This window comes from Brassica rapa, chromosome A09, assembly GCF_000309985.2.
Source record: "Brassica rapa cultivar Chiifu-401-42 chromosome A09, CAAS_Brap_v3.01, whole genome shotgun sequence".
Taxonomy (NCBI): domain Eukaryota; kingdom Viridiplantae; phylum Streptophyta; class Magnoliopsida; order Brassicales; family Brassicaceae; genus Brassica; species Brassica rapa.
The window spans coordinates 34,609,396-34,635,620 of record NC_024803.2 but is presented as its reverse complement, the minus strand read 5'-3'; the positions used below and the strand labels follow the sequence as shown (position 1 = coordinate 34,635,620).

The window sequence follows — 26,225 nt, the reverse complement described above, 5'->3', positions numbered from 1 at the left end:
CACTCTTCTTTACTTTTGTTTTTTTTACGAAAAGAACGAATATATAAACCAAAATGAGCAAGAATGGATATGGTTTAAAGTTTAAACCAACAAAAACCAAAGAACCGAAATGGATAAACCGAAAAGCAATCAATTAAAAGATACTATTTGTATGCTAATTACTTTTGTTTTGTATTCAAAGTGTTGAATTAATAATCAAAGCATTAAGTAATGCCATTACGTCTCTGATAACAAAGCAGCACATCGTCTCTTTGCATATTCATTCCACAGAATCTGAGCATAATCCTCCAATCATCATCACCGAGCCAAATCTGAAGGTACTCACTCTCCTTCTTCCTCTGCTGCTGCTTTCAACTGCTAAGCTCGTTTGATTCCCGCTCGATTTAGCTATAACTGTTCATCATCTTGGTTGTTTGTTTTTTAGGCTTTCGTTTGCGTGATCTATAACTAACCTGATCACTTGGGATTCCATATATATATGTTTACGTATCTATTTTGGTATTTTTTTGCCATTTTCCAGATCTGATCGTGTATTAGTGGGTTGACTTCTTCTCCAGAGGCTTCAAAAAATGAGTCAGAAGGGTTTGATATACAGCTTCGTCGCCAAAGGAACCGTTGTTCTAGCGGAGCACACTCCTTATTCAGGAAACTTCAGCACCATCGCTGTTCAATGTCTCCAGAAGCTTCCCACTAATAGCAGCAAGTATACTTACTCTTGCGATGCTCACACTTTCAATTTCCTTGTCCACAATGGCTTTGGTGAGCTTTCTTAGCCTTTTTAGTTTGTACTCAATGCTCAATAGCAGCAAGTATACTTACTCTTGTGTGTGTGTGTGTATATGTTAGTGTTTCTTGTGGTTGCTGATGAGTCAACGGGAAGAAGTGTTCCTTTTGTGTTCCTTGAACGTGTCAAAGAAGACTTCAAGAAACGGTATGCGGCGAGTATTAAGAACGATGAGCTGCATCCTCTTGATGATGGTGACGAAGACGATGATTTGTTTGGGGATCGGTTTAGCATCGCTTACAATCTTGACAGGGAGTTCGGGTCTGTCTCTCTAGCTAATGGCCGTTTCTGATTATCAGTGATTGTTATGGTTTGAAAAAAAGTGTTTTATAGTCTTTTTATTTTGCTCCCTTTTAACAGGCCTATACTTAAGGAGCATATGCAGTATTGTATGAGCCATCCAGAAGAGATGAGCAAACTTTCAAAGTTGAAGGCTCAAATTAATGATGTCAAGGGGATCATGATGGACAACATTGAGAAGGTATGCTTTTGTTGTTTATAATTAACAGATGCAAAGAAGCTGAGATATTTTAACTTGCATATTAAGAACGCCGTTCTTGTATTTTTGGTTTGAGGTGAAAGTAGTTTTATCTGCAAGGTATAAACAAACGATATTTTAGAAATAATTGTAGGAAAAAAATTACTAAACATGTCCCAACTTCTGGAAGTCTATTTGACACCAAATAACTGGATTCGGTTTTCATGGTAGTTCTACATATAAAATTTCAATTTTTTTTATTCTTGCAACCATTATACATTAGTCTAAATCTGGTAAGGTGTATTTTGTGCTGATTACTCTGTTATCTGTCCATACGCCAATCAACTTTTAAATATGTTATGTTCTGAGTCTGTTACGAATTAAGAAGTTGCATGCAGCTAATGAGTCTTTGACTGGCCCGTTTATTTTATTTCTAGGAAAAGTGGTATTGTTTGATGTTCTCTTTTGAATGCATGTCTTTTGGTTCATCAAGATTACCAATGAGTCATATAATCTGGATAGGAATTTACTGAGGAAGAGTAAAAGATAGATGGGATCATTATAGCATGAATACCCTTGCTTCTCATAACATGAATCAGTTGTGCTATAGTTATGATTCAAGTCAAGTTATCACCTGTTGCTTTTGCGTTATGGATTATGTTTGTATTTGCTTTAAGTTTGAAGTCCAATACGTTCTAAACAGAGTATCTCCAAATAATTGTCAACATAATCCAGTTTTTTGGTGTTGGAAAAGGTTACGCAAACTAGAATAGAACCAGTTAGTGTAAACAAATTATGAGAATTTTGTCACAGTATCTCCCGCAGTAGATTGGTTTGTCCCTTTTTGTGATGGTTTTTGTGGATGCTTACAGGTTCTGGACAGAGGAGAGAAGATCGAACTACTGGTTGACAAAACGGAGAACCTTCAGTTCCAAGCGGATAGTTTCCAGAGACAAGGGAGGCAGCTAAGAAGGAAGATGTGGATACAGAGCCTGCAGATGAAGCTGATGGTGGGAGGTGCTGTCATGTCCTTTATTCTCATCGTTTGGGTTGTTGCTTGTGGAGGTTTTAAATGCTCGTCATGATGTTTGTAACTGCACCTTGTTTACACACGTAAGACACATGCTCATGTTTGTACATGTTGGAACATATCATCATCATCATCATCATCATCATTCCCACAAGCTATCTATCATGCTATATATAGTAAAGAAGCTTTTTGTGATTTCAAGTTTTGGCGTGTGTTATTTGTATAGGTGAATGAATGTCTTTATAACCGACTCTTGTATCAGTGCTAATTTGTTTGCATTTGTATATTAAAATACTTTTCTAAAAAATGTTATAAACCAAGATAAGGGTTCAGAAAAGCATATTGTATTTCTTTTCATATATGCCTTTGAACTCTGTGGATGATGAAGCAAAGAGCAAAAGGTGAAGCGTAAAGGGAGGTAAGTAAGGGCAAAGATCACATGGGCTGGAAAAAAAAAAAGGGAAAGGCACAAAGTCATTCTCCATGTCTGATACTTGTTTCTCGTTTATAAAGTGGATAATGAAATCAATTAAAGAGAAATATTTTAAATTATCCCCATTGATAATATAACTAATATAAGACCATCTCCAATGGTTCACTCTATTTTTTACTCTAAAATAGAGTGACTCTATAATAGAGTTGTGATATATTCCAATGGTACTCTATTTTAGAGTGAAAAATAGAGTGATGAACAAACAAAAAACAACTTACTCTATATATAGAGTAAACCCATTTTTTACTCTATTATAGAGTGGAAAATAGAGTACCATTGGAGCATTTTTACTCTAAACTCTATTTTAGAGTGAAAAATAGAGTGGGGTTGGAGATGCCCTAAGCAAACAAATTTTTTAAAAAATATACCATATGATAAACAGATAAAAGTATATCGTAACTGATGAGCTACTCTAGTAACTAGTAAGTGCAGGTTTTATGGATACTTGCACGGTATTAGAAATCATTCTACTAGACAGAATTGTCTGAACTTATATATTTTGCAGTTTGTAGGTGTAGACACCGCATATTTGCATCTTTACACTGTAGTGTCAACTAGTGATGGAGAGAGGAATAAATATCTTATTTATTTAGTATTTTATTTAGAGTTTATTTATTATTAAAATATTTATCTTTAATGTTTTAGGGTTTCTATGTTTTCTTATATATAGTCGTTTAGGTTTAAGTTTGTATTCAGTTTATGATTTGATTAACAAAATTGAGAGTTCTCTTTGTTGTTCTTTGATTTCGGTAGATCATTGGTGATCTCAACGAATTTAAGAAGACATTGATCTTAGGCATTCTTAGACTAAATAAGATTTTTGTGATTATCCTAGTTTTTCGGGTATTCTAAGAATCAACGGATTTCTAGTTCTATCTTATAAAGCTTCCGCTACATCAGGTGGTATCAGAGCTGGTGTTTTGGTTTCTTAATCAAAACTCGATTCTGTTTCCTTCGTTATAATGTCGTTTGGGTGCTTTTACTATCCTACGGATAATAATCCGTTTGTTTCATATGATGATCTCTGTGAGGAGCTGAGAGAAATTCATGGAGATCCAATTTGGGATATTTATGAAGATGAGATCTTTCTCCAAGATCAGGCTACGAAGAATCTTTCAATCGATCCACTTTGTTGTTTGGTATTGGTAGAAGATATCTGTGACATGGACTATGTTAATACCGTGGCAAATTTGACAAAGTCAACATACAAAGTCAACATACCATGCTATGATGACTGGAACAATATATGGAAAAGACACGTTGAAAGCTTTTCCTAATGTCGCCGTGAAGTTCAAGAGGGGAAGGAGGCAATTGATTATGTCACGTGCTGTAATAGTTTCTTGGCAAACAAAAGGGTTTAACACAAAGGATCAATATATTCAATGGCTTGAAGAATTTTACATATGGAGTAGAAAAAGAAAATTAATTGAAGACTACCGTTAATTTCGAGAACGAATCTTTCCAACCCGGAGAAAATGATGGAGAGAGGAATAAATATTTTATTTATTTAGTGTTTTATTTAGAGTTTATTTATTATTAAGATATTTATGTTTAATGTTTTAGGGTTTCTATGTTTTCTTATATATAGCCGTTTAGGTTTAAGTTTGTATTCAGTTTATGATTTGATTAATAAAATTGAGAGTTCTCTCTTTGTTGTTCCTTGATTTCGGTAGATCATTGGTGATCTCAACGAATTTAAGAAGACATTGATCTTAGGCATTCTTAGACTAAATAAGATCTGTGTGATTATCCTAGTTTTCCGGGTATTCTAAGAATCAACTGATCTCTAATTCTATCTTATAAAGCTTCCGCTACATCAACTAGAACCGCGTGAACTGTTTTTAACGATATTTGAGCAAAATGCGTTTGCTGTATAGATAGCGGGTCTTTTGGGCCAGTTTCTAACAGAAATGAGACCAGTTATTTTCCCTTATTTGGAGCCTTCTAAATCTAGGACCGGTTCTGATTTCATAGAAGAGGTTTAAAGTATCTTTGGTTCTCCATTTCTCTATTGAAACCTTAGGTAGTTGGCTAACCACTGACACTGAGATTAGCATTTTAAGGATAACCACTGAAACTTATAGCTATCATTAGTCTTAAATATTTAAGAAAATGTTTAATAAAATAGAGCTTGTCCAGAACAGCGTTGATTTGAATATTGAATTATAATGCTGCACCCAAAAAATTTGATTTTTCGTTTCTACAAAAATCCCATCTATTAAGTTATACTCCCTCCGTTTCATATTAAATGTAATTATAGAAAAAAATTTACGTTATAAAATAAGTGTGGTTTTCGAATTTCAATGCAAAATTATTAATTTTATTTAGTAATTTGTTTTTCTATTGGTTGAAATATGGCTAAGTGCATAGGTAATTATGTTTTTATATTAAAAATATATAAAATTAATTGTTTATTCGATCTGTAATTCTGTATGCACAAACTCAAAACAATGTTTATAATAAAACGAAGGGAGTATTAGATTGGTTGCAGTGGATTTCAGATGGAAATATTTACCGACAGATCATAATTTACATGGAAAAATAGATTTTCACATGCTCACACTCATTTGGCAAAACAATTCGCACGGACATTTTGAGATTTAGAAATAAAATCTACATAAATAACGTTAAACTGATCTCGAATATTTTGGAAATACTGCAATTCTAATCTAAAAGCAGGCCAATCCAGAGCTCTACCATCTTGACAAGATTCATACAATCTGTTTAAAATTTCACTGATGATATATACTTTGGTCCTTTAGACACATGACATAGCCCATAACAACTCATCTAGATCACATTTATGTATAGAGATCGTACAAAATTGATAACTAGATATTATATGCCACTTTTGAACTAATTACGAAGATCTCTGTTTAATCCACTATAAATGGCAAAACTAGTTGCCATATTCACTACTAAAATCTCAATCAATAAAACAATAAAGAAAAAAAAAGATTTGTTCTTCCTCTTTTCTCCTCGTACGACTCAACATAAATAAAAACACAATGATTTTTGTCTTAAATTGGTCAAATTGCTAAAAATAAAAAAATATATAATCAGAAACAAACAAATATAAGCAGCATTAACGTAATCGGGTCTAGTCACGACGACTATTATTACTGTGATCCCCGCAAAGTCCCAAAGAGTCGATCGAAATCTCAAATTTTGTATTTTTTGTCTTTTTTATGTTACGTGAAAAAAAACAAAAAAGTTATTTAAATATTCAATTTTCTGAAACACTATGATCGGGGAGAGGAATAAAAACTCATATATCCCTAAGCTTTTGGTGTGTGTTTGATTGATAATGGCGTGACACCTTTTTTCTTCTCAACAACAATCTCATCTTCTCACTCCAATTGCTTGCTTCTCACTCCTCTCTCTCTCTCTCTCTCTTTAGATTCTTTATTTCTCCCACGCGTTTTCTTCCTTCTTCCAATTCCGTCTCGAAAAATGGGAAACTGCTTCTCTACTTCCTCTGTAGCTGAGATCTCTCCGCTTGACCTCGCCGTCAAACCTCCCCTCGCCGTCGTAGCCTCTCCCGCCGCCGCCGCACAAACTCACCTTCCCGCTCCTCCGACTCGACTCCCAATCCCTCCGCCTTCAGCTAAGGAAACGACAGCTACGGCGACGGCGACCTCCACCGTCACAGTGAAACTATACGGACCGCCGAACAGTCTGGTAACTTCATACCTCCGCTTCGCACTCCTCCACAAGAGAGTAAACCTCCGCTTCGTCCCCTCCGAAGACCAGAAGCCGACGATCCAAATCGGATCGGAGAAAACGTCGGGAACTCAAGACGCTCTCCTCCGCTACATCGAGGAAAAGTTCCCGGAGCCGAGGCTGATGCTATGGAAGTTCAACCTCGAAGGCTTCGACGAGGCGACGCCGCCGGTAGTGAAGACGATCTGGCTTCAGCACAGGAGCATGACGTGGCACGTGGAGAGGATGCTGAGGTGGTCGGAGGATCTAGCGGCACGTGGAGGGAGGAGAGCCGTTGATCCGTCCGTGGGGACGCCGAAGATGGAGATTAGGAAGTTCGCGAAGAGCTACACGCAGTTGCAGGAGATGATGCTTGAGCACGCTCAGATGGAGGAGAGGATCCTCTTCCCTGTTCTTGAATCCGTTGATCGAGGTAAAAGAGGTTTTTGTTGATTCGTATGAATTGATTTCGTGTATTTTAAGTTTCGAGTTCTTGCAGGGATGTGTAAGAGTGCAAGCGCAGAACATGGGAGAGAGTTACCGTTGATGAATGGGATCAAGGAGTATATAAAATCGATTGCTGTAATGGATTCTGGGATATGTTCTGAGGAGCTCTTTAGTCTTGCTTCTCGTTTCAAATCACTACAGGTAACAGGACAGTACTTGACTTTGTGTTTTTTTGTTGTAATGAAGCTTACCAGTTGTTGTTGTTTGAACAGATGATGTGTAAAGCTCATTTTGAAGAGGAGGAGAAAGAGTTGCTACCGATGGTGGAAGCTGCAGAGATGGGGAAAGAGAAGCAGAAGAAGCTGATGAATCAAGGGTTGGAAGTTATGAGAGGGACTCATACTAATGTCTTTGATTTCCTCCTCCAAGGTCTCACCCCTCAAGAAGCTATGCAGTATCTTGACTTGCTTATGAACTTTGCTGATCCAGATCTTATCTCATCTTTCATGTGCCAACGAGACATTGTTGATTGATATTGTCTTTTGTGAAAAACTCTTGTCGTGTTTGGTGAAGTGTATTTGGTGTAAATAGAGTTCAGATTGTCGATGCTGGTTTGTTTACTCATTTTCATAGGTAAAACAAATATGTTATGTAACTCGTAAGAGTGCACATTCTAGTTTTCAACATTGTCATTCTGTTTTTCCTTTTGGTTCCGCATATAAATTGCTAATAACTAAAGCATATTAATTCAAGAAAACTATGAGATTTGCCAGTTGGTCAAGAGTAATGCTTTTTCTTTTTTTTTTTCTAACACAGTAATGCTTTTTTCTTTATACCTGTCTTATTACTTGAACACCGACAAAACAAGGAAACAGAAAAAGTAGAACAAAACATAAACTTAACTATAGAAAGCTGAAACAGCAGACGAAAAAGCTAAGTTAAAAAGGCGTTTTTACACGATTCAGGATAACTACAAAAGCTACTTTGGCGGCCAAAAACATTAGACCGGTCGTATTGCCAAAACTATCGACTAGATTATCTCCTCCTACCTCCAATCCCTGTTCTCTTTTTTCTCCTTTTTATAAGTTAAAACTAATCTCTGTCTTTATGAATCCAAAAAAAGATTACTGACAACAAATCCAATGGAGAAGAAGGAAAAGAGAGTGGAGAGGTAAGCTTTTTATCTGTTTGGAACGTAAAAAAAAAATGAACCGAGCTGAAAAGATATATGTACACATACATTCCTGGTTTTTGTTGGCGACTACCCGTTTAGCTTAGCTAAGAATTGGTTAAGATTGTACTCCTCCGTGTACTGTGATTGATCCCACAGTTCCTCCAAGTTACCCAGAATTGCTTTGATTCCTTTCCCAGTTCCAGCAGTCTGATCATTATCCTCTGATCCCTTCTTCGAAGACGCACCACCCTATACAATGAAGACCCGATTATTGAGGGATACCAACTCTGCTTCTTCATCTAGATTTACTTGCACTCAAAATAAAGTATTATTATTACCTTTTTCGAAGTTTCAGCTGAAGCAAATAAGTCTAGCAACTGATCAGTGTTCATTGTCTTCATACTAGCATTCTCAGCATTGATCACCGTATTGGCAACCGATACTTTGAATCTTTGGAGACTCATAACTTTTTCTTCCAGTGTTCCACGCATTATGAGACGGTGTACATTTACAACTCTCTTCTGTCCCAATCTATGCGCTCTATCCATCGCCTGCCACATTCCTCTAAATTAGCAAACCCCACTATCACAATAATAATATTCCACTCAAGTAGAAACGGAAAGAAATGTGAAGCACTTCCTCCTTTGTTACAAGCACAAATCCAAAGATAATTGAAAATCATTCTACCTGATGATCACGCATAGGATTCCAATCATGCTCCATAAATACAATCGTGTCAGCAGAGGTCAGGTTCAATCCAAGTCCACCAACTGAATGAGTAGAAGTAAATTGTTTTCAGTTATAAATTGGTCACAACATCTACTCTACATTGTAGAAGAAAAACATTGCTAAGTAGGAAAAGCATACCATGTGTTGTCAGAAGTAGAACATCAATTGTGGGATCTGAGTTAAAAGCCTTCACAATCTCAAACCTTTTCTCGGGTACAACTGAACCATCCAGTCGCATATATGTGACGCTGCTTTCAAGAAAAAGGCATAAACAGATAAGCAACATATTGAAGAAACCAGTTTTAAGGATAAGTAAATTAAGATAGGAACACGGGAATCACAACAAACAAGTGTGATATTACGAGTTTATATTAAACAAAACATAGTCCAATAAACCAGGTCGTTATATAATAGAAAGTGTAAATTAACAAGTTGAACTCGCCTTTTCATGTGGGCTTGAAACAAGTCTTTTTCAATAATGTCCAGCAAAGCCTGCATGAATTATCATGGTTAGATCTTGGACAGTATTGTATGGAAGAACTTAGATGCAAGATTCCATATGCAATTACTTTGTGCTGTGCAAATATCAGAACTCTATGCTGGCCTACACTTAGAGTTCCATCTGAACTAGACGCTTCAGAACCTATACCACATTCTTCTAAAATTTCTTGAAGGGCAACAAGCTTTGGCGAGTGTTGAACTTTATGAAGCTCAGTGATAATGTCTGAACATCCATTTATCATTGCTGCTAAATCAGAAGCCACCGGCTCTGTAACCTTTTCGCCAAGAACAAGAAGCGGATGACTGCAGAGTTTAAGCAGGTACTGCAGCGCCTGGACAAGTAAATCCCAAACATAAATCAGGTTTCATCATCTTGTATATATATGTTAGACGTGGGAGTGATATAAATTTTATGTTGTCTTCAATGCAGGAAACAAAATTATACCTGGAAAACGTGTGTGGATGCTTTTGTTGGCGCGACTTCCACATTGCTTGAATCTGCTGATCCATCAACTTTTATGATAGTAGATATTTCTTGCTTAGCATGCGAACCAGAAAACTGCTCATAAAGCTTCAACTGGACAGGACTAAGGTCACAGTATCTGTCCTGTATGATTTTTTCTGGCAGGTCAGAGAGGACTTCCTCTTTCGTACGCCGCAATAAGAATGGCATAACCTACGTGATACAGAGACGTTATCAGGAATAATGCTACCATAAAGTTTTAAAACAAATGCAACAGAGGGGAAAAAAACTTCAAAAGTCGCAAAAGATGAACTCCAGAAACAGGTATTACTTGCTTATGGAGTGCTTCCATCGCCAGTACACCCGCTTCAGCATCCTTGGCAGAGCATTTAGGATCTCTAGCAGCTAGCAACGGTTTTCCATAAGATGCTTGAAACTGCCCAATAAAGAAAAAAAAATGCTCGTTTATGAAAACAGAGATTATGCCAAAGTGACGCAGGAAATTGGTCATCAGTAACAACATACCTGTCTCTCTGTCCCAAGAAATCCAGGCATTAAAAAGTCAAAAAGGGACCACAGCTCGATGATATTATTCTGAAAAAGGAAACACTTTCAGTCAGAAGATAAAAGCACATGTATTAAACTTTTTGGAAAGTCAAGCACTCCGATGTAACCTGTATTGGCGTTCCACTGAGGATAAGCCGGTGTTGGGCTTTCAACTGTTTCACTGCTGAAGTAATTTTAGATTTCGCATTCTTAATAATGTGGCCCTCATCCAGAATACAATAGTTCCATGAGAATTGTGTCAGATAATCAGCATCCTTGCGGACCACATCATAAGATGTGATAATGACATTGTGGTTCTTGAACAGCTCACGGAGAGAAACGCGGTCTTGGGCAGAGCCAACATACTGCAACACGCTTAGCAGAGAAAGGTCGATATACTTCTCAATTTCAAACGCCCAGTGGCCAACTAGTGTTGAAGGGCAAACAATTATAGATGGAAAAACATCTGGTTCATCTGTTAAGCCACGACGCTCTGCTGCATCAGATGCCACAATTGCAGATGCTTGAAGCGTCTTACCAAGCCCCATATCATCGCAGAGAATTCCATGGAGCTTAAAACGTTTCAAGAATCCTAACCAATTGATTCCTTCCTGTTGATACCTGAAATCAGAAAACTGATAAATATTCTAGAATAAACATTTCAAAAGCAATACAGATCTCTTTCAATTCAGATCAACAATTTAGAGAATTGATAGACGTTAATGAATACGTATAATCCAATCAATCAAGGACCGGGTAGAGCACGAGAATGTTTTTTTCCTGAGATTTACTCTGGTTAACCCAACAATAGGTGTAAGGTCCTAACATTGCTAACAAACCACCCTCAATGTTGTTGTATAGATTCAACTGAGAATACCAATGAAAATAGGCAAGGAACGACAGTGAAACGACTAAATCATACAAAAGTACAGATAACTTGAATGACACAAAGATAGGCACAACAGAGAAACAGCTTTCATTTAATCTGGATTACGAAAATTACCTTCTCAGTGTAACTTTTAATTCAGTGCAAAGCTTGTAATCATCTATATGGGAGTTGTCAAGTAGCTGCTCCAAAAATTTGGCGTCCTCTGCGTTGCTGGATAGATCTTGGCTCAACCCTACAGGAGGGGGAACCCCACGAGCTAACGGAAGCATAGGTACAAGGGCAGCAAAGCTACGTGTCACGCTCTGCCTGACAGAACTGTCAACATCACTCATGCATCTCAGGAGGGGAACAACCAATAAAGGAGAATACGGAACCAGTTCTACACCCAGCCCTTGAACAAGCAAACCAATAAGCATTCCTGCGCCTTGTCTAGCATTTACGCATGTCAAATCTCCCAACATCGGAATAGCATTTTCCACTACTGCTGCCATGACATTTGTTGTCATTGATTTAGCCATTGTCATAACACATCTAGAAGCAGCCAATCTAACAGCCACATGGGAATGGCGAACGCATTTGAAAATGCAAGGCAAGAGACTAAGTAACCTAGGTTTCAGAGTTTCTTCCATCACTGGTGCTACGGAACGTACAACCTGAAAAACAGATTAAATAAAAAACATCAAGCTACGGCTCTGCATATTAACTAACAAGCTTCATCGTTTTATCTAAAGGAGGTATGATGGCCAATCCTAAAACTAACCGTTCAAATAACTCAAGCGAAACATCCCTACTGGCGCAAGAAATTGAAAAATCATATCTATGCAAAACTTCACTGGGTGTACCTGAATGTTGTTTATCAAGACCTGTGGATCAGAGACAGATTCCATTTTAAGGTCAAAGTCCTGTTGATCTTCAGGAGTTACAGGAACAAGAACCTCAGTGAGGCACTCCCACAATTTAGGGAGCTTGTCAAACAAGGAACCACCAAATTTCACGCTTAAATGCTTCAATGCAAGTTCAGCTCCTCTCCTGGTGATAAAACCCTCAACCTTAGACCTGTCTTCGCCACCAGCCAACACTGCTTTTGACTTCTGTTTTCCTGCGTTACTTCGCGAGGACAGGAAGTCCAGATCATCAACAATATCTATAGACCTAATGATACTAGCTTGAGGTGTTTCGCTAGGATCCATGCACGTCAAGCTACAAATATTCTTGATTAACTTGTCATTAGGGCTAGGCTTCCGATCTACGCAGTACGCAATAAGTTCTGCAAGAGCCTCAGCAGCTTTCTGTTGTAGTATTTGTTCCTGAAAACAAAAGAGTCAGTGGTCTGTTCAGCGGACATGAAAACAAACATTTAATTTCAATTGTTACCTGCTCTCTTTTAATTGAAGCCATCAGCGGCAAGATTATTGGATTAAGTCTAGAGGGAAATTCTGACATCCAAACAACCGCAGCAGCGATCAGAGAGGTGACTGTGATATGTAAATTATTCTGCAAGAAATAAGTCCAGAAGAAGGATTAAAAAGGTTCAACCTCAAAAACGAAAATGCTGATATACATGCCCTGTGATAATCTAGCAGACCAAAGATATAAAAAATATCAAAACATATTCCAGGTACCTGGACACATTTTAAATAGCCAGCAGTACTTAGTAGCTGTTGCCTAGATGACTCCACATCTTCAAAAACTTGCTTTTCTAAGGATTCTTTTTCAGCACTGTCTTTATTCCACAATGCTAGTGTTGACGCAAATTCAATCGTCTCATCAGCACTCAAGCTATCCGCATTGAGTTTAGTCGTCGATAATAACTTATCAAAACAATGGTAGGTTTCGACTGTATGCAACAACTGAGAAGCTTCGTTCCTCATTTTAGTGTATGTTCTTGAGAGCTCAGCATAAGGAAGAAGTATATCTTTAGTGGGGAATGCAGGGTCTGAGCAAGCTAACAAATCTAGCATCCATTTTTTAAGAGGAGTAGGAAAACCAGGCAAACTTCCACTTCCATCAGAAGGGGAAGGGACCTTGCATTTAATTTCTCTGAACCAAGAGATAAGCACAACCGACGCAACCTGCAAAGCCAGAGGTTTAGTTCAAAACATGCAACATGCGTTTAATGATGGAGCGAGAGAGCATACCTGGCGCTGAACACCGGACAAGGAAGTAAGAGTACTACTCAGTGGATCTACCACAAACTGCATTGAACGATCGCTCAATCGGGATGCAAGAATACCTAACGCAGATGCTGTAACTACCCGGGTGCGAGTCACTGACATCTCCATATCAGAGCCAACGATAATTTTAGTGGACCTGGCAGAAGCATCTTCATTTTTTCCAAGGGAAGCAAAACTCCTTGCATAATCAAATCCCAGAGTGCTGGAAGCTTCATTCTCAAGTTGGACAGCTTTCATCTTAGCAGCAGCTTTGAAATGACTCATACGAGGGGGAGCTACTGGCCAAAACATTTTTGTAGCATCCAATGTTGAGCCATAAGGAGTAGCTGCAAGTTCTATCCACGAAGCCATGTATGATTTTGCAGCTTCTTCCAAATCTTCCACTGGGCACTGAACAAGAAGAGAAATAAGAGATCTAGGGCCAAATACGAAAAATAAAGCTGTCGTAAAAAGTTACAAAATGACGTGTTTCCAGGTAACTATATTACATGACCCAAATTCGTTAGCAGTCAGCAACAGGTTTCGCCCATCCTACATGTATAACTTTCTTCCAAATAGAGGAACGGGGTGGGTTTCACTCCAATTCCTTACAACCTCAATTTTTTACAGTTGCTCTATTTTATAGAAAAGCTATAGATGTGGGTTGGAGATGGTCTAAGTACTTCCGTTATGGGTAAACTTAAAAAAGCAGAAAGACATCCAGCTTCTAAAAAGGTTCAGATGCAAACACTTCTAACTATCCTGTGATTTAATGTCAAATAATTTACGTATGCAATACCACACACACACCAAGCAAATGGGAAACTACTCTATGATTTGAAGTTCAACGCAAACCATGAACGAAAATCTATATTTCAAAGGGTGTAGAAAACATTTTAAAAAAAGGTGTGCTGAAAGAAAAGCAATATTCTGCTACTAGATACCTGAACTAGAAGCTTCCACACTCTTTCCGAACACTCCAGAATCTCCTCAGTTGATTCAAGCAAAAGATTCTGAAAGACGATTCTTAGGGTATCCCCTAAAATAGAAGATGGCCAGAAAGAACTTTTGGACTGCTCAGAAATGTTCTTTCTGCATCCAGCTTCAAGTAGTCGCTCCTGTCAGAGAAAATTTAGGAACGAGTCGTAAGCATATAAAATGAACATATAGGAGAATTGTACTCTGAAGTAATCAAAAAGGGATTTTACATCTTTTATATATAATAAACCAGAGAAACTCAAGGCACAAGATAAATGTAAATTATGCTAGTGGAGACAAACATAGACAGCAAGTATCGAGAGAGATTCGACTGTAAAACAAAACAGTAGAAACCCACCAGAGTTCGAATAGCAGAAAATCGAACTGATGTGATGTCGTGTCTCGTAAATGGCCACAGCCTAGGGGCTAAACCAGATAACGCATAAGGGCTTTCCCTAACATCTCTTCTTTCTCTAACACTCTCGACATGAACCGTTTCATTGAGATCAACTTTTTGTCCCTCTCCCACTGATAATTCTTCATGCATCACCACTGTCATATCATCTTGAGAATAGATCTCTGCCAGGAGGTTCATAACACTGCAAGAAATATTATACTGGTTCAACATTGATCTTGTGCAGAAAGGAGAGAATGTAATTTTATCACTAGCGTACCTGCTAGTGGATGGACTTAAGTCATCCAACTCAAGCAAGATATCCCACAGTAACATGACAATGGAAAGTAACGTCTGTCCTCTCAAAGAAACAATAGCGGCTGCTGCCGGTATAAGAGCATCAGCGGCAACCGCTCGAACATCGTCATCAGAATCCTCCAGCCCTGCTTTACACGCCGGAAGAATATGGCCAAGTAAATCTTGGAGCATTTCCTGCAAAACATAATAATCAGGGGTGAATAAGAAAGAAAAGTCAATACTGAACATGTATATCTACAAACAACGAACGTCTCAAGAAATCAAGTGTGCTACACCTTAGACACTAATAAAATACTACCCATATCATGATATCAAAAACAAGATTCCACCGGACGTGAAAACGGCAAACAAGACTCCAAACATGTTTTTTTCAGTTTTATAATGTGTTAACTTCTTAAAAGTAGCTCTCACGTACGGGAGATTTACCTGTCGTACAGCAACCAAGTACTTGATGCCCAAAAGACTTCCATGACGAATTTCCCATTCAGGCCGGCGCTACACAGATATATATATATAGGATAAAATTACCAGTCAGTTTTATAATGTACAGAGACCGCAACAAGTTTCTTAGTTTAAATGACTTTAAAAAGAAGAGATTAAACATTTACCTGCATCTGAAGCAAGATATTTAATGTCTCATAAATCAACGAGGGACTCATGTATTTGAAAGTAGCACCAAGTGCTTGGGCACAAGCTTCCCGCACAGGAGCAACAACCTGATCAGAAATATAATCCCCAAAACTGCAATAGAGGGAAAGATAACGACCAACTTAGAAATGCCTAACCAAATCTCAGCTAGAATGGGAAGGTTAATAAATAACCGTTACCCAAGATGCTATGAAACAAAAACAACTAATACTGGAAAAGAAAATCCATGATTGGGTACCAAAGTCTTACCGGTCAAGTGAAAGCACACATAAGAAACGAATGGTGCAATCCTGGAGAAATTCAAAATTTTTGATCCAAGAATGCCTAGCTTGTTTAACCAAATCCAACACTTCAATATTTTCTTCCTGATTCTTGTTAGGTAGGAGGGATTTCTCAACAAAACTCTTATCTTCAACGTGATTGCTAACTTCTGCAACATGATTTCTATCAGACTGACATGATGAGCCATCGATAGAAGATTCAGGTTCCGCCTTGGTAGAAATAAAGTTAACTTGACCATTGACCTTTACTGGTGGCAGTAAAGACTCAACTTCTTCATCTTTAACACTATTTTCATAGTCACTCACCATAGGTTCCAAAACCGTGTTACCAACAAATGATTTTGATGGATCCTCAATCTTAGGTCTTTTCCGAAGTGGCTCCAGCTCATTTACTGAAAATTGCATATTCAAGTCGATTTCTTTCTCTCGTGTTACTTTAGTCAAATCTTCGTTCAAATCAAAACCATTATCCGAGCTAAACTCTGCTGTTGACACTCCAGCAGAACCACCATGAAGCATTAATATTTCTCTCAGAGCCATTACACTGCCATGACGGATCTCCCATGCTGACCATATTATCAGATAATAAGTCAACTGTACTCGAATTCTGAGTGAGAAACAAAGTATAATGCATACAACACTAGTACTTGAGCCTTACCAGGGTCAAACATGTCAAGAATAAGTTGCTCAACAAAGCTGTGGAACGGCCATCTTCCATCCGCATCAGGCTCCATATCATCTTCGTTACCAATGTTTGCCTAAGAATTTCGAGTAGCTTATGCATACGAAACAAGAAAGTAGGAAATATGGCTAAAATCAAGAAAAATTCCTCACGCAGCTTGACGTTTATTGCTAGACAGAGTATGATAACTGCAATTCTATTTTAAAGAATATGTGGGCTATACATTTGTTAGAGATTACACACTAAAGAGAACTGAATCTAGGTTAGCATATCAATGAACTCCTGAGTCTTGGAATTGGTGTATGCTCCATACTAATGTTCTACAACTCAAATTCTACAAGTTGGTTATCCGTCATTACAAGTATGCTGTATCCAAATACCTTGTTAGAGTCCATTGAGTCAGACAAAGTTCTCTTTGAGGTTGAGGCATGAGATGATGACATCTCAACATCTGCTCCTTCGCAGTTACCTTTGGCTTGATCTTTTGAGCTTATTTTTGCTTTACGTTTTAGTAGATTTAATTCCCTTGCGCTTGGCCTCTTGTGAGCGACACGAGGAACCATTCTTGAAACAAATTGTTGAATGTGATGTGGAGAATAGTTTGCGTATAATCTGTTTCCAACTCCATTCGCGTGAACATTGGACTTTTGCTCAATCAGATCCTCATCTCCAATCATTTCATTGACATCCATAAACTGCTCGCACATGTCCAAACCTATTTCATTTATTGTCAGAAGTCTATCAGATGCATCAATCAAGTAAAACAAAAGATATTTGGTGCTTACAGAGTCAGCTTTACAAAGAATGAGAAGAACTAATAGTAGTGATATAATAAATTTAAAAGAACCGGTTACGCTGGTTTTCAAAAAAGACGCACATATATATTAGCCTCGTATATAACAATTTATTGGATCGGATCATTCATAACACTTTCCCCTTGATTATTAATCAACAGAAAAGAAGACAAGAATAAGGAACCACTGACCTAGACGTCGCCGGAGATTCTTTTTCTGACGAGCCATTCGGTCCCTTGGATTTTTGGAATTGTCATTCAAAATGTCGTACTCCTGCAACAAAAAGAGTTTCTCTGTAAACAGCTAATAATTTGAGTATATCTGAATTAATGTTTGTTTGTACCAAAGAAACTGCGACATATTTATGAGGAATAAAGGGAGCAAATAAACGAGGGCAAGCTATCATGTCGCATCAAGTAATTGCGTTGAAAAAGCACTTAGTTTCCTTTAGCTACAAACAGAGTGCAGTTGACGAAGAATATTTTGGTGAAAAACTTATAATTTCAATCATGCTAAGGATGTGATCAAAAGCTAACATAATGTAATTTCCACAAAGATCTTTTCCTAGGCCTAAAGACAAGACATCGGTGAAGCAATTAGTTTCCTTTAGCTACAAACAGAGTGCAGCTGACAAAGAATATTTTGGTGAAAAATTTATAATTTCAATCATGCTAAGGATGTGATCAAAAGCTAACATAATGTAATTTCCACAAAGATCTTTTCCTAGGCCTAAAGACAAGACATCGGTAAAGCAATTGCACCAGAGATAAATCAGCTGCATTGATACAGACTTGCCTAGACAGAGAAAACAATAGTAAATTATAAAATTACCTGTCCACCAGATGCCAACAAAGCGCCAAACTCTAAAACCTTATTCATCTCGAAGCTGTTAGCAGGTGCCAAAAGTTAGAGACATCAAAAGACATCAGGCAACCTTAACATGACGAAGACATCAAAATACATATGAATTGGGTAACAAATCTATTTACAACCTTCTGAAGGGAGCATTTTCTAGAAGTTTGGACTGTAGATTGCCTGAAGCCACCACTTCATCTACATTACCTGACAACCCGGCCTCGCCCAACTTTGTTGCCAAAGAATTTAAGAGTTCACTCAATGAAGTATGCTTGACATTCAGGACAATGGCACCAATAGCATGAGCAGCAGCAACCCTCGTATCCCACTTTTTACTACGGAGGTAATGCAAAACCTAATTCCCCGCAAAAATAGAGTTAGGTCAAGGGAACAAATAGGAAAATCTAATGTAACGAACAACTTAGCAGTTTGTAAAACTAAACTATAATGCTAAGACAGAATTTATAAGATATATGATACCTACAAAGTAGAAGAAGCAAGGTCTCAAGAAAACAAAACCTAGCCTGAGCAGAAATATTATTTAATGCACAAGACCGGATGTCCAAACAAAGCTTGAACTTCAATCTAATAAAAGAAACTCTAGAAATATATAGTTACATCCTGAAACTAATTGATATATAGGTGGTCGCCCTACTTAAGATTCCATTCTGAAAGTCCATTAAATTCTTTATCTAATGCTTTGACATTCTTTGAAAAGAGTATGGGTTGACAACAGCCTATTAAAGATGTATTATAACTAGGTGTCAAACATTGGGAGACGCTCCTAGGAATCAGAGTTGTGTATAGCATTATGCAACAACTTTCTCCAGCCGTGCAGGGACTTGTGATATATATTGGACAACATACGAAGTAACCCCATCGAACGGGGGATAAAACCTTTTAACCCCACACCAAAATGGAGATATGACATCGATCATCTCTGAAAAGTCTACTCTGTATACCCACCTATACTGAGGACATTGGGCAGAATAGTAGGTCCAGAAAAAAAAGTACTACTTCCAAAGACAAATATTTTCCACTGCCACTGTCCCTGGCATCTCAGTTATTTTCCAATGAGTATAACAATCAATTGAAGTCCTATATCTCTGTGATCATCAGATACGCTAACCATACAAAATGTAACCCCAGAACGAAATCTTATCCCTAGAACGCCGATTAAGTGGAGAAAGCCGAGCAAGACTGTACCTTTCTCAAAAGAGAGCTCAAGTCCTGAGGATGAGACTTTGCAATATCTCCGATCTGCCTAGCTGCAGTTAGACGTGTAGTTTGCGTTGAACCAGCTAAGAAGAAAAAAATATAAATTAAGGAGAACATGAACCGTCTTCAAAAGATTAGCATACGAGGGCAATAAACGAGTAAGACATTATCAAAACGAAGAAACGCAATCAACAAAACAAATCAAATCAAGGATACTGTCCAACAATGTAAGGAGACGACTGAGTCGCGAAGATTGTTGTTGCTGAGCCATGACGAGAACGAGAGTGCACCTCTTCTTGGCTTCACTTCCACATCCAAGCTCATCCAATCACTTTGCGATAACTAACCCTACAACACACACACGCACAATACAGATTAATCAATCGCACGGAATCGCGAAAACGAAAATCGAATCAGCAATTTGGAAATTGGAATATCGAAAAGCTTTTTATAGTAATTCGATTTGTTCGGGAGAGGCGTTTCCCATCTTCATTCACCCGCTGTGATTTTCTAGGGAAAATTCGAGAGATAAAGGGAATATAAATTCATAAGGGGAAAGGAAACGAAATTAGGGTTTAGGTTACCTGGTTAGGCTGCGAGGTTGTGAAGAGAAGAGGATGCTTATGCTGATATATAATGCTGGTTTGGGTTCCTTCTTCTTCCTCCTCCTCTTTTTCTTTTCTCCCGAACAAAAAAAAAAAATTTGCAAAAAAAATAAAATAAATTAATAATTAAAAAAAATAACAACAAATGGGGAAAGCCCGTTATTTTTTCTTTCGTTGGGAATAAAACCGTTCTTCTCGTAACTATGACCGAAATTGATGAATTAAAAAATAATAACAGAAATTTATAAAAATTTTATGAATATTAGAAAATTGATAACAAGTACTCCAGTCCACTATAAAAGTTTATTGGAAAATTAGATCTATCTTTTTTTTTTTCTTTTTTTTTTAAAGACAAAATTAGATCTATCTACAAACCAGAAGTATCAATAACGGTCTTCTTCATCAAACAAACCAATTTTGATTTATATGTTCTCTTTGGTATTAAATATTTATATAAGTTGTTGTACATATCTTGGTTTATCTGTTTTAATTGGTCAAGCTTATATCTCATGTATATATAGCTGCGTTGAACATTCAGTTTTGAATCTAATAAAATATATAATTCATAATTCTAGAACTAGATTTGACCCGCGCTTAGAAAACGCGGATTTAATTTTGGAATTAAATTATTATTATTTTAAATAAATTTTTATAAGATAATGTGGAGCATAGAACCGCGATTCGGACCGGACGTTTTCAAAACGCGGTTTATTGTTTGATTCAATTGACATAAAATTATTATATATATGTTAGATTAAATTATATATATATATTTGGTTTAAATAAATACTATTGATTTATACGGATTCAAGGAATGTGTTCAAGTTTTAAAATGAAATTTGTATATTTAGTAGTATAGAAATTATAAACTGGGGTAAATATATATAGAAACAATTCTTGTCACATTTATTTATATGTATATTAACTATCAAAATACACAAAAATAAAACAAAGTATATAAAATATTGTTACATGTTTAAATTCTGTAATAAGTTGATAACAATGAATTTATTAAATTACAAAAGTTGTGACATACATCACAACTTATATCTTTCTTTACTATTAAAAGCAAATCATCTCAAAAATCAACTTGCAAAATTTGTTGCACCTCTTCATTAACTATAAGTTATTCTTCAGTCATATAATAATTTAGTCTAACATAATCGTTTTAATAATTATCCTTACAATATAATATGACATATTATGTTAATAAAAAAAAAATGATGACATATTATTTTTGTGCGATCATATTTTCAGAAATTTATTTACCTTTAACAATTTTTAATACTTCAACCTTATACAGTAGAACCTCTATAAATTAATATTCGATAAATTAATAATCCCTATAAATTAATAAATTTCGCCGGTTCCAACTTGGACCGGTTCAAAAATTGACACAAATCGATAAAATAATAAGATAATAATTTTTTTAGAAAATTATATGTAAATATATGGTCCCATGAAAATTATAAATTATAAATTAATAATTTATATGTATACATATTTTATATAATTAATAACCTATTATTATATTATTTTTTTATATTCACAATGTAAGTATCTTTATATTCTCCTAAAACTTCGTATATTTTTGATAAAATTTAGTAATATTATATCTAAAATCACATTTAAGCTCTATGCAATATATAGTATATACACCAAATAATATAATAAAATTAATAAATATTTCAAATTTCAGAAATAACAATTAATGTCTATACACTAAAATCAAATATTTTTCTTATCTTAAAATAAGAAATCTAAATAAGAAATTTTTTGTAATTACTATCTCTATAAATTAATAAAATTTTAAAATTTCAACATTATTAATTTATAGAGGTTCTACTCTAGTTAACACAAAACCCACCTATATATTAACAACTCGACCACCACATAAGCATACTAATAACGGCTCATTTTATTAAATTAATGCATCAATACTATTAAATTAGAAACATGCCCAATTGATAAAAGGTTGTGTCCAACATATATTCCCTTTATTTAAGGGTTAGTTATTATTCTCTTTATATATCCATATCCAGTTTTATTTATAACTTCCATTTGATTCCCCTAATTTTCGGATCCACTTGAGTCAAAATCTACGGTTTCATTTCATACAACAATCAATATAAGTAATCATATTAAACATGTTTGACAACATAAATTAATTGACATCAATTTTTTGACCTTCTAACCTAACCTCGATTCTATTCCTAGCACCTACACCTTTTATAAGTAAAATTAATTCAAAAGTTTTAATAGGTTTAGATAGATACAAACAGGTTGATATATATTAAATAGGTTGATTTATTTTATTGTCAATTATATTTGATATATATACATTAAATGGACTAATTTAGATACTTAATCATTTTAAGAATATTTTAATATATTAGGACTGTTTTAATACTAATAATTTTTAAAAATATCATACACACACATATAATTTTTTTCTTAACTTATAAAAAATGTTCCATATTTACAGAAATATAAATAAATTATAAAGTAACATTATATCTACGGGTGAAGATCTAGAATAAGCAAATATGATTACAAAAAAACGGGCATACAAACATATGATTATAAGGAATATAGAGTATGTCGGATCAACTTCTTAGTTGCTATTATTTTGAAAAATATTTTTTTGATTAAAATGTATACACAAATATGATTACAAATAATAACATAAATATGATGACAAATATATATATATATATAAATTAAATTTCTAAGAAAAAAATAAAAACAAAAAGTAAACCCGCCCTTTGAAAGGGCGGGTCAGAATCTAGTCTACCTATTATTATATCTAACACACACGACTTACTTACATTTTGTCGAGCTTACTTCTCATCAAAAATATATCGTTCAATGATATCAATATATTGATTGAATAAAAATCAACCCTAGATAAAATATATATTTGGGTTGAAAAAGATATATATTTTCCAAATATATAGGTGGATATAAAATTAACTCCATAACTGATGCTAACATTTCTAAATATATAGGTAACAATAAATGTCTACAATATCAATATATAAATTATGATTAGAGAAATATTTGGTTATGTACTGTTATTAGTTAAATATTATGGTAAGACCAAAAATATTGTTAGTTAATGAAAGAGTTCAAACATCTTTTATAGGTAGATTTTGTAGGACTCCTTCCCTTTTAATAGTATTGATAGCTATTTCAGTATGGTATCAAAAATCTACAAAATATTCAATTATAAGCGTTTTTCATATTTTTTTTATCTTGTTTTTCTTCATTTTCTTTCACTCGATTTTGATTCATGAGTTGGTATCGTTTATGATTCTTCAAAATTGCTTTCCAAACTCCACTAATGAGCATCAACGTTGTCATTCTCCATCCCCATTTCATCAATCATTCGATAACTATGATAACCTATACATTTTCATAGTATTGATTATGCATGCTTGAAATTAATCACATATAATGGCCCTCGCTTCGAATGGTTCTGAATGTTTATAATAAGCTCGGATTTATTGTCGATAAAATTTCTAAACATCGTGATGATAAATTGATAATTAATTTTGGCTGTGATACAAAGGAATGTATTAGAGACAAAGCTTTTTAAGTTGAAATGGGTCATAAGTAATATATTCATCCGTTTTATTTTAATTGTTGTTTTAAAAATGGACACACAAATTAAGAAAATATTTAATTTTACATTTTTACTAAATAAAAAGTTTTTACCAATATACATAACCATATTTTAACCAATAAAAAATATATTGAAATATAAAGTCAATGAATTTTGCACTGAAATTATAAAATGACACTTATTTTGAAATAAAAATGTATTCGAAAATGACAAGATAAATGTGATACTTTATTTATTACTAATTGGTTTTTATATTGGAAGCTCGTCTAATTTAACAATAACAACATAGTTTTCATATAGTCGATAAATGCAACCACTAAAAAGATAGATCACATTTATTTTTTAAATCTCTGATGCTGAATAAATTTAGAAAAATATCTATACTATTAAAAATGAAGGATTCTTAAAAAAATTACCTATGAAAAGTTGTTGCACCTATTCATTAACTATTCATTATATTTTGGTCTTGCATTTATTTTCTCTAACAATCAAAAAAATAAATACACAATATACTTTTGGAAATATTGTTGGTTTGTTTTCAATATTGTATTTTTGTCATTATCATTTATTTATTCATCTAAAATTTATTAACTGTATTTCTGGTGTAGTAGTATCAGTGAAATATATGATCTCATTAATAGCATGTAAATGTGCAATATTCAAACCATATTATTTAATTTATGTTCCTTATATATGTAACATAATTTATTGACCGATTGAGCATATATTCATATTTTAATTTTAATTACTTTTCCATCATATTATTAAACTGTAAAATATTAGATTTTACATTCTATACAATTATAAAATGATTGGCATTCTTATGTGTACTTATACTAAATTTTATACAGTTATATTTTTTTAAGTTTTATCAGATTTTTAATAAATCATTTTTTATTAAATCCGAATTTTGTAAAAACATATCAGTTGGTAAAACCTCTGGTAGAATGCTACATGAAAAACATATGAAAATCCATATTATATATGGCTATCGGGTTTATCAATTCGACCACGGGTCAGAATCGGATAAAAACAATGCTTATATCTTAATTTGTCTATAAACTACATATGTACCCCACTAAAAGGCATTAAACAATTTGTAAAAATAGAATTCTTTTTGCACTATTTAAATGTAGATAGACTGCTAGTCTTTAGCATTCGGTTTTGGTTTGAATATTCTGAGTTTTGGTGTTTTGGTTCTCGAAATCAAGGATAATTATTTACAAAGTTTGGTTTGGCTTTAGTTGGGCTGTTTTTTTTAATCTGGCTCATGGGCAAAGTTGAGAATCACCAAATATGCAAAAAATAAACTGAGTCCAATTAAGTTATGGTTCGATTCTGGTTTTCCAGATAATTACAAATTTATAGATAAAAATATTGGATAATTTGGGATTATCAGTTTAAATATAATGTATTTTTGATTGCTCGGATAAATGTATCGAATAATTCTAATAATTTTAATAATTTAAAGATTTTTTTTGGGGTAATTCGGTTTCTATATAGTATTTTAAATGTAATTAACATTAGTAAGTATATAATTTGTATTTTAAAATTTTGCTTACCCTTTTGGTTCTCCGTTACTTATAAAATTCAGTTTATTTTTAGTTTCAGGATTTTCAGTTTGGTACAATTTAGTTCGTGGTTCCGAATAAATGTGATCAAATTTATACAATATATTATATAGAAATACATTTAAAATATTTTTTTATTTAAAAAAAAATCCCGCGCTTTTCTGGTGTTTGTGACTTTTTTTTATCCTATTTTTTTTCAAATTCAGTTGAATTTCATATTTAAGAATTTGGTTTTGATTGGTGACATGATCTATAATTGATCAAGTTTTAGTTAGAGCATAAGTCAAAATATTACTAACCATAAGTTAGTTTAAATTTATTGAGTTCATGTTTGAATATAATGTATTACACTTGAATGAGAATTTTGAGTTATTTTTTGAAAATTGATAACTTAAGTGTTAACTCAAAATCATTTGTCTCTCAAAATAAGGGGTATGCCGGTTTTATTTTTGATAATATAACTCGGTTGTATTTAAAAATTGTATTTTACTATTTATAATATAAAACTAGATAAGGATCCGCGCAACCACAGGGACTATGTTTTCAATTTTATCAAAAAATAAATTACATAAAAACATGTATTTAGGTTAGTTATTAAAAAAATTATATTAAATATATTGGGTCTAACTGGTGATCATTACATGAACATTATAAATAAGTAGAAAAAAAATGCAGAGGAATAATATTAGAGGAATGAAAAGGAAAATAATTTTTTATCAATTTTAGTGAGGAACAATTTTTTTCTATATTCCTATAAAATAAAAGGAATGAGAAGGAATGCAAAGGAAAAAAAATTCCTTGTAAATAGTAAGAAAAAATTAGGAATTGTAATGAATGCATTATTCCCTTTTATTCATTGGTCACCAG

The 26,225-nt window shown here is 34.6% G+C and overlaps 3 protein-coding genes across 3 annotated transcripts; 2 read left to right on the top strand and 1 right to left on the bottom strand.

Moving 5' to 3' along the window:
• The first annotated feature begins 120 nt into the window (after positions 1–120).
• Positions 121–2,632, top strand: LOC103841346 (vesicle-associated membrane protein 727). The gene is made up of 5 exons (XM_009117870.3): positions 121–317; positions 521–759; positions 847–1,045; positions 1,145–1,265; positions 2,135–2,632. The coding sequence occupies exons 2-5, from the start codon at positions 570–572 to the stop codon at positions 2,345–2,347; spliced, it is 723 nt and encodes a 240-aa protein (XP_009116118.1). The 5' UTR covers positions 121–317; positions 521–569; the 3' UTR covers positions 2,348–2,632.
• Positions 2,633–5,206: 2,574 nt separating this feature from the next.
• Positions 5,207–7,624, top strand: LOC103841345. The gene is made up of 3 exons (XM_009117869.3): positions 5,207–6,920; positions 6,987–7,135; positions 7,207–7,624. Exons 1-3 carry the CDS (start codon positions 6,239–6,241, stop codon positions 7,465–7,467), a joined length of 1,092 nt encoding a protein of 363 aa, XP_009116117.1. The 5' UTR covers positions 5,207–6,238; the 3' UTR covers positions 7,468–7,624.
• A 191-nt stretch (positions 7,625–7,815) lies between these two features.
• Positions 7,816–20,408, bottom strand: LOC103841344 (TATA-binding protein-associated factor BTAF1). The gene is made up of 29 exons (XM_009117868.3): positions 20,142–20,408; positions 19,774–19,905; positions 19,546–19,640; positions 18,477–18,694; positions 18,316–18,370; positions 17,676–17,757; positions 17,071–17,405; positions 16,667–16,766; positions 15,977–16,574; positions 15,688–15,820; positions 15,506–15,574; positions 15,042–15,253; positions 14,726–14,966; positions 14,334–14,507; positions 13,375–13,800; positions 12,859–13,308; positions 12,611–12,730; positions 12,079–12,543; positions 11,351–11,889; positions 10,476–10,968; positions 10,327–10,395; positions 10,133–10,237; positions 9,784–10,014; positions 9,407–9,670; positions 9,280–9,329; positions 8,976–9,085; positions 8,796–8,878; positions 8,447–8,659; positions 7,816–8,357 (listed from the first exon to the last, which is right to left on the bottom strand). Exons 2-29 carry the CDS (start codon positions 19,826–19,828, stop codon positions 8,196–8,198), a joined length of 6,147 nt encoding a protein of 2,048 aa, XP_009116116.1. The 5' UTR covers positions 19,829–19,905; positions 20,142–20,408; the 3' UTR covers positions 7,816–8,195.
• Positions 20,409–26,225: the final 5,817 nt, after the last annotated feature.

Coding starts and splice junctions, on each gene's coding strand:
- LOC103841344 (XM_009117868.3), bottom strand. CDS start 19,828: ATGGCTCAGCAACAACAATCTTCGCGACTCAGTCGTCTCCTTACATTG. Junction 18,371..18,476: donor GAAAATGCTCCCTTCAGAAG/GTTGTAAATAGA, acceptor ACCTGCTAACAG/CTTCGAGATGAATAAGGTTT. Junction 8,879..8,975: donor TCTACTTCTGACAACACATG/GTATGCTTTTCC, acceptor CTACTCATTCAG/TTGGTGGACTTGGATTGAAC.
- LOC103841345 (XM_009117869.3), top strand. CDS start 6,239: ATGGGAAACTGCTTCTCTACTTCCTCTGTAGCTGAGATCTCTCCGCTT. Junction 6,921..6,986: donor TCTTGAATCCGTTGATCGAG/GTAAAAGAGGTT, acceptor GAGTTCTTGCAG/GGATGTGTAAGAGTGCAAGC. Junction 7,136..7,206: donor CTCGTTTCAAATCACTACAG/GTAACAGGACAG, acceptor TTGTTTGAACAG/ATGATGTGTAAAGCTCATTT.
- LOC103841346 (XM_009117870.3), top strand. CDS start 570: ATGAGTCAGAAGGGTTTGATATACAGCTTCGTCGCCAAAGGAACCGTT. Junction 760..846: donor CCTTGTCCACAATGGCTTTG/GTGAGCTTTCTT, acceptor TGTATATGTTAG/TGTTTCTTGTGGTTGCTGAT. Junction 1,046..1,144: donor AATCTTGACAGGGAGTTCGG/GTCTGTCTCTCT, acceptor CCCTTTTAACAG/GCCTATACTTAAGGAGCATA.